The 11,704-nt window shown below is 38.7% G+C and overlaps 1 protein-coding gene and 1 long non-coding RNA gene across 2 annotated transcripts in view; both read left to right on the top strand.

Moving 5' to 3' along the window:
* Positions 1-11,704, top strand: part of LOC139633983 (uncharacterized) — a 65,762-nt gene that overhangs the window by 38,798 nt on the left and 15,260 nt on the right. The gene's annotated exons all lie outside the window — the stretch shown is intronic.
* Positions 3,902-11,640, top strand: LOC139633982 (relaxin-3 receptor 1-like). Its single transcript, XM_071500182.1, has 2 exons — positions 3,902-6,079; positions 6,914-11,640. The coding sequence occupies exon 2, from the start codon at positions 7,057-7,059 to the stop codon at positions 8,263-8,265; it is 1,209 nt and encodes a 402-aa protein (XP_071356283.1). The 5' UTR covers positions 3,902-6,079; positions 6,914-7,056; the 3' UTR covers positions 8,266-11,640.

Genomic DNA, 11,704 nt, shown 5'->3' with positions numbered 1-11,704 from the left:
ATGGATAAAAGGCAGCGACCCAGAAAGGCCTCCTCCAATCAGTAACTGAGGAAACAGAATTCAGTCAAAGCTCCATTTGTTATTAAAGCTACAGTATGTAACTTTTTTCCTGATATTTTTCTTAGATGAAATATGCTCCAAAACATATTTCAATGTAGAGTGGTGCTGTCAAAGGTTTCCATGACCCAGAGCCAGTGCAGAGACATTCCCACTTAAAGATTTCCTGAAATGATCCGTCCATTCCTCAGTTCAGTTGAGCTCTCAGTCAGTTGTGCAGGAAATACACTCACTCACTGATTCATTCACCGAACTGACGACACAATGAACGTGAGCCCTGAGTGACGGTCAGTGGCTCAAAGTGCTGGAATCAGGCCCAGCAAGTTCAAGAGTAATGAAGAGCTGTAGACTTCAGAAGTAATTAAAACCAGCATCCACCTCTAATGTTCAGTGAGGAAACTTTTAAAATATCTAGAATTATAGATAGTTTGGCAGGTCAAAAAACCCACTAAGACCTGCTAACATCAGCAATGGAAAAGGGTTTAATCAGCATTCACATCCGGGTCAAATGACTCTGCAGTAGACACAGGTATTTATTGGCTGTGGTTCCGATCGGCATTGATGTAAACACAAAACCCGGGTGAACATGCTAATTTTCGCATCTTTTCCTGCTGTGATGTCTTTCTGAGCACACAGACACAGGCCTGTCACCTGTCCACCACGGTGCTGTTACACCAGAAACTCCACAGCTACACTGACCTTGTAGATACAACTCCAAAAGTTTTAAAAACACATAATCACCGATCAAAACATATCATACAGAGGCTCCAACACTTAGGCTTTTACCAATTTGCAGGTCAGCTAGCAGCTCACTCTTTCTCCTCTGCTTCTGTGTGTGTGGTCTAAGTGCATGTCATGACATCGCTCCTTGCAGTTGTGTGTGTCCTCAGCTGAGCAGAAAGACGGTGGAAAAGAGGTAAATCGGCTTTTATTAGCAGGTATTTCAGCATTTAAAAACCCTGATTATACCCGCTAATTTTAGTGGAAAAAGTGCATCCGGAAAGTATTCACAGCGCTCCACTTTTTCCACATTTTGTTATGTTACAGTCCAAATTGTTAATTCCAAAATGGATTAAATTCATTTTTTACCTCAAAATTCTACACACAATGCCCCATAATGACAAAGTGAAAAAAATCTGCATAAAATTTTGCAAATATATTAAAAAATCACATGTACATAAGTATTCACAGCCTTTGCTCAATACTTTGTTGAAGCACCCTTGGCACACCTATTTTTGGGCAGTTTCTCCCATTCTTCTCTGCAGAACCTCTCAAGCTCCATCGGGTTGGATGGGGAGTGTCCTTCAGGCAAACTCCAGACGGGCTGTCATGTGCCTTTTACTGAGGAGTGGCTGCGTCTGGCCACTCTACCATACAGGCCTGACTGGTGGAGTGCTGCAGAAATGGTTGTCCTTCTGGAAGGTTCTCCTCTCTCCACAGAGCAACGCTGGAGCACTGTCAGAGTGACCATCGGGTTCTTGGTCACCTCCCTGACTAAGGCCCCTCTGCCTCGATCGCTCAAGTTGTAGAAACATCTGAAGGATGATCGGTGGAAACAGGATGCACCTGAGCTCAATTTTGAGTGTCATGGCAAAGGCTGTGAATACTTATGTACATGTGATTTTTTTTTTTTTTTTTTTGTTTTTTATTTTTAATATATTTGCAAAAATTTCAAGCAAACTTTTTCCATTTTGGAATAAGGCTGTAACATAACAAAATGTGGAAAAAGTGGAGCGGATGCACTGTAAGAGTTCTGGAGTATACACTGTTTGGCCGTGTTTCAGTTCAGTGAGTGGGACTACACTGTCAGAGCACAGGTCAAGCACTGAACGATTCAGTGAACAAATATTTTGAACACACCTTTCTTAATTCAGTATACTGAAAAGAAATACTTTGCACATCAGTAGGGATGAGAGAAGAGCTCACAGCTGTCAGTCAACAGGCGAACAAGCTCCTGGTCTGTTGCTGCTCTGGCACCAAGGCTTCAAGCTAATATTAATGGCTGAAAAATGTGACTATGGTTGACTCACAGGCTAGTAAACTCCTGATTCCTCCATTTAGACCTAATTGCACAAATATTTTAGTGCATGTGACTATGTTTGTAAGCTGTAGTATGGCTTTAGTGGTTAAATTATTTACTAATGACTTTATATGCACCTGACTGTTGTTTGAAGGCAGCCCTGAAAAGTTGTATGGGCTGTTTTCCATAGGTGGAACTGGCAAGTGAGTGGATTTTCCTTTTTAAAACACATGGTTTGGGGCCACATTAACTTGAAATACACTTTTGAATGCATTTTTTCACAGAAGTCTCCCTTCACTTACGATCAAAGAACATTAGGGAGGGATCTAGCAATGACCAGTCTGAACAAGAGAAATGATTACAGCAAGCACAACCCGTTTCAGTGATTGTACGGGCACCTGAATACTGTATCAAGACAGACTAGAAGAAGTTTTTCACTGTTTTGCTCTGTTTTGGAAAAGTGTTGATTGACCCGTAGGATTTATTGCAGAGCTGCTGCATTAGTCTGCATGAGTTCTTGCTATACGTCCTGTGCCTGATAAAATGGCAAATGAGTGTTGAATTTGCAATGTATCTCTATATTTTTGTGCAGCTCAGTTTTAATTTGTTGTTGAACAATAGAAACAGTGATTTCCTCTCTTGGAGATTCTACCAATTGCATTGTCAGTTCAAGTCTGCTTTTTTCTGCATTTTTAATTTAGTAAATCAACACCTCCCACTTACGTGTTAGGTCTGTGGATTAGGCTGCCTGTTAATTTCAGTGGTGCAAAAATCATGGCAATAGCACAAATTCTTTTTTGAACTGGATTTTCATTTGGTGTGGTTTAGACATTTGAAGATGTGTTACTATGATCAGGATTAGGATTATCTGTTTTACAAGGTCCTACAACAAGATTTGTAACAATGATAAAGTGGCAACAGCAACAAAATCACCACACCCACCGAAACTAATCATTTACAAAATGAACAGTATTTTATGTTCTGTACAGTCTTTTACATGCATTCCTACAATTTTACTTTACAGAGTAAGGCTCTGTGTTTGTTCTCTTTGTATGTATGATATATTCCTTTCCTGAACAACTTCGCCCTCCATCACTGAACAAATGGGCTCAGGCTGTTTGTTGTTAGGTCAGGCATTTGTCACCAGGGGGCTCACTTTAAGCAAGCGCTGAAGGGAGCCCACTGGGGGCCTCATCCCCTTCTTGTCACAAGTGTTGTATTCTAATTCTTACAAGGGGTGGCGACAAAGTCACGTCGTTTTAGTACATTTGCTGTCCTCAGAGAGCTCCCCATTCCCCAAGGCACAATTCAGCTGGCATGCTCAGAGATGCACACATCACAGTGGTGGAGACAGCATGGACTCCAGTATATAATCCAGTTATTTAAATGGAACCCAAAAGACTAATACACCTAAACAGCTGATTTGTTTTTTGTAAAAGGTAAATACAAAATTTATGACACCAAATGTGGGTTGAAATAGGCACATTCCATTAAAATATCTCCATTTTCTTTATTTTACATTTTTGTGTACTTTTAGTTCATATTTGTTACCACAAATATTATGCGAAAGTGTTTTAACGTTCCCAATGTTTTAAGGGTCAAAAATGGCCTTTTTTATAACAGAGGTGAAAACCTTGTTGATTCAATTTTGTCAGCATAAAATGTGAATTTTCTTGGACATCTTATCATTGTAACAACACTGGTATAAAATTGCCTTTCAGTCTCATTTCACCCAGAGTTTATAAAATAATTTAAGATAGGTGTGTCTAGGATGAGCCATTTTTAGGGACTTGGGGGGGGGGGGGGGTACAGAGGAAAGACATTCTGAAGGTAGAGGAATCAGGAACTGTGCTGATAAAATAATTAACAAGGCATTGATAAGGATTTCAATTAAAGAATTAGTTTGACATTTTGGAAAATAGTGACCTTCTTGCTGAGACTTGGATGAGAAGATGCATATACTATACATGGAACTACAGCCAGGAGATTGGTATCTTAGTTTAGCATAAAAACTGGAAACAGGGGGGAACAGCGAGCTCTGTCTAAAGATAACTAAATCCACTGGACAGTACCTAAAGCTCTAATAATAGTCAACCACTTAACCCCCTGTGAAACTACAACCTGACATTTTTACACTACGAGTTTTGTGCTGATTTAAAAACGAGATATAAAGTTTTAATTTATGAGTTTTACACGTGATGAATAAGATAGATACCAAAATTGTAAATGCAACGGATCTGCAGCTTTGCATGTTAATATTAGGCAATAATTAATCTGCTACTTTACAGACCTGAGGAAGATCCTTGTCTGATCAAAACATTGTCTGTTTATAAATAAAATTATGTTGAAAGCTTCAGTCAATGTGCAGGATCCTTTATTTAGTGGCAGAGAGGAAAACAGACAGGTTGGAATTAACATGTTGTTTCTGTAGCAATGAAAACATGAAGACTCAGGGAGCTGCATGGTTTGTCCAGCTAGTTTATGAAGATGGCTCAGTTTAGACAGAGCAGCATTAATCAACCTCTCCACTCTTCCGCCTATTCCAAGCTAATCTCATTTAGTCATTCACTGCTGATGTTCTTTCCACTATCAACGATTTATAATGAAGAGGCATCTCTGCTGCTCAATCTAATCTCAAAGCAACACCGAAGGTATAAATAGAAAAAAATAAAACGGATAACCTTTGCTGCACTTTTATTTTCTGTCAGAGTTGTGTCATTTTTTTCACCTGTATGTAAGGTCTGAGTGCCTTCAACACCACCGTCAATATGTTATCTGCAGCTTCTATACAAAGACCCAGAGAGACCTATTAAGACTTTAACAAACTGTCTTCTCTGAAGAAAGATTAGTAGGCTTTAAAGTTAACTGTACCTTACTGTACAGTATGTGCTTCATTTAATTTTGAGGATAAGTGAAGAATACTGAGCAATAAATGTGTAAATGTTAAAAATGTAGAAAATGCAAGAATAAATGATAAATCCAGCAGCTGATTCCCAGAATTCTTATAAACAGTTTGGTTGAAAAAGGACAAAGAAAACCTCTAATTTTGTCAAAAACACCAGCAGAAGTAAAAATCTAAACAAAAATAAACTAGACAAGCACCCACCTGGTACATTTCTTATTTGTTTGTTCATTTACTCATGTAGCACTTCTCATAATTACAGAGTGCTTTACAACCAGCTAAAATCAAATAATGCGCAACAACAACAAAAACACTATTGGGCTGCAAAACATCAGGTTACAGTTACAGATAGGAACAAGGCAGGAAGGTCAAATTTCTAAACACTGTTAGACAGCACACAGAGAGCACACACTTTTCATTTCAGGGCTTTGTACAACACTTAAGATGAGTCAGACTTATGACAACTGTGATATGGCCACTTAAATTCATGCCGTTGCTGTAGCGTCAGTTGAAAGTGAAAATGCCATAAAATGCTGCAGGATTGTTATGTAAATAAAACTTTGATTGCATGATGCGTTCAAGAGTTAAGACAGGTAATGTCTTCCTGAATAACAATTCGTCAGACTATGTTACTAAATTTGGATTAAACTGAATAACATGTGGAGGAGGAGTAACTTAAAAAAGAATCTGTTCCTGTTCAGGTGTCAAGACTGGAAACAGAAAGAGGATTTCTTTCTTCACTAGAAAACAATAAACTGAAATACACCTTACTTGGCCAATTCCCCACTTAATTCACATAACAGCAGTTATTTCTCTGTCGGGTTTTTTCCTCCTTTCTTGGGTTTAGTTGTTTGTTTCACAATATGAGTCCATCTTAATCGTATTTGTTTTCTGGTGTTTCAGTAGAACTGGGACTGGTGATTTCCCGTCTGAATATGTAGAGTGAAAATTATGATTGGGTGGGGCATGAACTCAGGGTGGGTGACAACCACATTGTTGTTGGCCGCCTTCAAGATATTTCCATGTTGTGCAGCAGGGCTGGTGGCTACGAGAACAACTGTTGACATTTTGAAGATTTACCTCCTTTATTATATATTCAGGTAAGATTTTTTTTCTACATATAGCAATTGAATCAACAGCCCTATCAGGGCCTAAATATACTTGTATTCCGTCTATTTATTTTACTGTTTTATTCCTGTGAGCTTTATGCAAAGCAAACCACAGTCTAATAGAGCTCTCTGTAAGTTTAAAATAAAATTTAACAAAGTTTAGGTGTGGTTGTTTATTACACTGTTTATGAGTCACAAGGTTGGAAATAAATGGTAGCTTGGATTATTTAAGCACTACTAAACATTTAGCTTCAGAATCATTGTGTTCAAGTGTGTATGTTTGTACATAGTTTTGATGATGAAATGTACTGGCATAAATTCATAATGTGAGAATTAATAAACAAATTTTAAACTGAATTCCCACCCAGTAGAATTTTTGCTCTTACAAATAACAAAATAATAAATGTAACTACAGAATTGAATGGTAATTTTTGTCTTTAGTTGACTTAAAACATGTCAAGACCACATCTGTAGAAAAAATTGAATAAATGAAGGGATTAAAAAAGCTTGTGAGGAATCAATGAAATGATATCTGTGCCTTACATGTTAATTATGTTATGTAGATTTTATTGCATGATGAAAAAAAGTGATTTAGGAGGACTCTTGACAGGCTTTACACTTCAAAGGCTGAAATTAATTTAATCACTTCATATGTTTATTCATATTTCCTGCCAGAGAAGTTTGTTTCTTTGAGATCTAAATTGGATTATCTAACTCTGTGGGTAACACTTTAGTGTAATTTGTTTATCTGACAAGGCTAATCTACTTATTTACTCATAAACTGCAGCGTCTATTATGCAATAATAATTTCCTCTTTCCTTGCAGGGATAGATGACTGTCAGCTAATAAACAGACAACCAGAACTTACATTTTTGATTCATTATTGGCACAAGGAGGAGAAGCGGAAACATCTCAGATAATAACTGGACAACCTTAACCGGCAGCAGCTTGCCTTCAGGGTAGCCAAAATGTCAAACATTGACTTCAAGAGACTTGAGCTCTTCAACAAAATCCTGAGTAGCTGTGTAGGCCCATCCTGTAATAACTCCCACCTGATTTTCCACAACACAAGTATTTACAGTGGACTAGAGAGTGTTGATGATGGGTCCCTCTGGCTACGAATAGTCATCGCTGTGGTGTACTTTATTGTGGCCACTGCAGGAGTCTTGGGGAACTTGCTAGTGATGTTCCTGCTTTATTCTACTCACACCATCACCACAGGAACCATCAATTTCTTTGTGTTCAACTTAGCTTTGGCTCACCTGCTTTTCTCCCTAGCCTTGCCATTTTGGGCTGTGGACATTGCACTGGACTACAGTTGGCCTTTTAGCTTGGCCACGTGCAAGGCTGTATCCTTACTCACTGGGCTGAATGTCTTTGCCAGCTGCTTTTTCCTGACAGCTATGAGTCTGACCCGGTACTGCTATGTGGCAACTGCTCTCAAACCCAGTGCCTCCCTGTGCAGTAGATCTTGCACTTCTCCGGTGGCCACAGCTTTTATCTGGGTTGGAGCACTCATAGCAGCGGCACCCCGAGCTGTGTTTGCAGACCTGAGCCTTGTGGGCAGTGGCAATGACACAGCATGCCTGCTCCGTTTCCCAGATGGCACGGCCTGGCTTGGAATAAACCAGCTCCTGCGCGTGGTGCTGGGATTTCTGCTGCCCTACGCCACCATCATCCTTTCCTACCTGCTTCTGCTGCGCTTCCTCTGTCGCCACAAGCTGAAAGGCAGCAACTCTCGGCGAAAGGCTGAAATTTCAAAGTCGGTGGCAGTGGTGGTACTTTCATTCTGCGCCTGCTGGTTCCCGTACAATGTCCTCACACTTTGGAGTGTCCTGATCCAACTTGACATTGTTGATATCAGCACCTCATTCTATTTGGCTCAAACATACTTTTTCCCTCTGGCTAACTGTTTGGCTTTCACCAGCAGCTGCTTCAACCCTGTCATCTATTGCCTGGTTAGAAAAGAATACCGCGTGGCTCTTCATAATGTGCTCTTCAAATTGAGTCTGGCTATTATGTCCAAGATGCCCTATGGCATCAATTCTGAGGAGGGATCAGCACAAGCTGGCCAACTGTCTATTCCTCTCAGCAACGTGTACAGCCAGATAACCCACTCTGATACAAGGAGATATACACCACTATCAACACTTCCAACTGTAGTGTCCACTCTGTAAAGCTGCGACAGATTGATCTTATTCTTTATACCAACATTCAGAGTGATAAGAGGGTGATAAGAATGATGTTTTATTTCAAGAGTTTTCATTGTGTACTTAAGAAAGGCCAGTGTTTTCCTCTAAGGATGTACAGGATGGATAGTTTAGATCTGCTGTAAAGAGGCTGCACCCAAGCTTTTGTGAGAATCGTGATTTACAGTTTTGGTTGTCTGAATGGGCTGCATGAAGATCTGATCCTTATTCATGCCATGATAAAGATTTAAACATGGGAAAGTGGATTCACTAATTTACTATAAATTTAACTGTAAGATGTCCTTGAGTTCTGCCTGAGGTCTCATCTTCCTTTTCTTCTATTGTAATACTTACAGTATTTGACATAAAATACTATACAATAGTTTACTATTGTGTGAAACTAATGTTCAAATATTTACTACTGCAGTTTGGAAGAATTAATATTGCTGCACTGTAGGTCTGGATTGTGATTGTCTTGGTTTTAGATTGTCACGTGTGAAAACATTTGTCATTTGTTTGACTAGACGTTAATAAATAAAACAGTTCTTAACCTGCACTTTCTATGTTTTTATTGTGTTTGTTCTACACTCAGTCAGTTTGCACCATATATAATGTGCAGTAAAAGTAAATAAAGTTAATAGTTTTTAAAAAAATCCACAATTATTTATATCTTTTAGACCTATCTATGAATTCTGTGTTCACATTGTCTTTCTTCCCTGTGATAGGCTACTTTGTTTAAAGAGACAATTCAGTATACATGTACAATATATGTGATTAACAGGTAATCAGTTTATATTCTTAGTAATATAAGTGCAGTGTGCTTGTGTAAACTTAAACGGATTTAAAAACTTGAAATGGATTAGTGTTCAGTACAAATTATACTGTACATTGGATACAAGATGCGGGATACTTGGACTCGCTACAGTCAAAGGTCATCAGTGCAAGAAAGACAAACAGACCTAATGATAAAATATTGTTACACAATTCACAATTAGATTAAAATGTCAGATCATGATGTTACTTCAAAAACAACTGGGATAAACAGAGCTTAATTAAATTTGGTAGAATGAAGTGGAGTTCTGAGTAAAGTGGAGGCTAGAAGATAAACACAGATCTCACAGCTCAAAATTTAAAAGATGAATGTCCTTCGTCGGGACCTTAAAGCATAAACACCCTGAAACATGGCATCTGAATATCATGGTAGCTTTACTGGTGATAGGTGATGTCAGTTTATTTGAAAGAACGCTTTCCTTTTCTCTTCTTGTAACACCACACCCAAATTGTTGTCCAGAGAATTAACATTGGTGGGCAGGTTATTCAAATCTTACTGTATATCAGGGTAAATCTCTTGATGAATTTTGTTTATTTTCTAGATAAATGTGTTTTAAATCAGATACCTGTCACTCAACACTGCCTGGAATGTGTAATTTAATATCAAAATTGAAAGATAATGTATGGCAGATATAATGGAAAGGCGTCTACAGCTTATTCTGCCTTCTGTTTTCCCATTAGGCCACAAGATGGTGCAGTTGTTCAATTTTTAAAACTGATTGAGACCTAAACTGAGCCCGCACTTGTAATAACACACTGAATACTCTTATTAATTCAGCAGTTTAAAAACAGCTCAGACTTTTAAATGAATATAAACGAACAAATACGAATACCACCTTTCAGAAAAGGCTGAACTATTCTTTGAAGATTGATTGTGTGGGGAAAATGTGGCTGACTTCAACATGCATAGCAGACGAGCTGCACTGCAGATATATAACAGCTGACTAAGCATAAATACATTACAAGCATACATGATGAGCCTGACGAGAAATGTGTGATAGTGACTGAGAAGAAAGTGAAGCAGCAGTGGGAGCTGTGAAACTGATTCACCTTCATTTTCTTGAGTAGGGCAGTGTATCAAGCAGGTGGTTGTCTGCAGTCCTCTCGCATCATCTCTGTTGGAGGGCAACTGACATCCCACTCTCTACTCAGCCATTCACATGACAAGAGTGAAAGCTAGGCTGGGTTGTGATGGGTGACTTGAGAGGAGGGAGTATGATCGGTTGTCACAGAGCTGTAAGTTGACACAGGTGGCACGCCATGGTGCATTTCTACGAGACTCTCTTCATTTTTTTTTTGTGAGAAAATGAGCTGCGGAGGCTTGCAGAAGTCGATAACCATGTAGAAGGTGTTAATTTGAGCAATTCATGCTGTTGGTATACTGCAGAGAGCTCGACTGACACTGCAGATGTTGTTATTGAAATGTACCGAGCACTGAGTCAGCGGCAGTCTTGCCAGAGCTTTTTATTTTGGGCCACTTGGGGGCAGTAGACCAAGCTGAAAACAAAACATCTGGCATTTTAACTGCTCACAAGGTAGATATGGCAAACATGTTAACAAACAGTTGCCTATATTTACACATCCAGCAGTTGTGGAGCAACATTAGCATTCATTTTGAGTGTATGTTTGTAGCTACTTGATGAATGTAAGTTGAATATTCACTCTCTCATAGCTCAGCTTTTAGTGTCTACCAACTCCTAAGAGAAATATCTGGCTCCTTGGCTGCTAAATGCTTCGCTATGTCTGCCAGTTGCTAAATGTGTCTTTTTGCCATTTGGTGAGTGCAGGTATCATAAAGTGGGTTTATCTGGTGCAGCTGAAAACAAGATTGATGAGACTGGTGAGAGTGAAACAGTAAAGTTGATTAGCAGTTAGCTAAAAGAGTCTAAAAATGCACCGCAGAAGTAAGGAGAACTGCAGAGTCAGGTGATAATTCTCTGTGATTTCGTTACTATGCACAACAATGTTCACATTACATGTTTAACATATTGTTAATATAAAAATATCGATTAGTGCAGCTTTAATGTTTATCAACCAAATCTAAATGAAGTGAGAGTAAGACAGAAGACTTGCACCCCTTGATTTGTAATCCTCTAATGTTCTTTGCTGCACTGCAACACTCATTGCAAACAGAAAATCAACCCCAGGCTGTCTTAATAATAAAAATTCCCCTTGCACTCCCACAGCCACATTTCCATCTTTTCTAATTGAATTTCTTCAATCAATCTCCAATCCAGAGAACACTCTTCAGATATTACTTTACTTTCAGTTTTCAAAGACAATGGAAAGCTTGTGCAAATATGAGCCTATATACAACCCGATATGCAGACAGATTTAAAAAGCAGCTAAAGTAGCTCACTACTTAAAATAAAAGATCTTCAATTAGGGATTTATTAATTTATTTAAATCACTCGGAAGAAATCACCTGAAAAATGAATACATTCCCTTTGTTCATCAAAACAAATCATATCAATCACTAATAATAATCATTACAAGCGCAATCATACCTACAATAACTACCAGTGTAAATAAAACTACCAACATTAAACATCCACCATACAACATCAGGGGGACTGGAGGGTATGGCTTATCCATG

Source organism: Trachinotus anak, unplaced genomic scaffold (assembly GCF_046630095.1).
Source record: "Trachinotus anak isolate AG129_WGS33_773 ecotype Australia unplaced genomic scaffold, CSIRO_AGI_Tana_v1 ptg000016l, whole genome shotgun sequence".
Classification (NCBI taxonomy): domain Eukaryota; kingdom Metazoa; phylum Chordata; class Actinopteri; order Carangiformes; family Carangidae; genus Trachinotus; species Trachinotus anak.
Note: the sequence above shows the minus strand (reverse complement) of the source record. Positions and strands in the feature narration are given on the sequence as shown.

Excerpts from the sequence above, each read along its gene's own strand:
- LOC139633982 (XM_071500182.1), top strand. The coding sequence starts at position 7,057 with ATGTCAAACATTGACTTCAAGAGACTTGAGCTCTTCAACAAAATCCTG.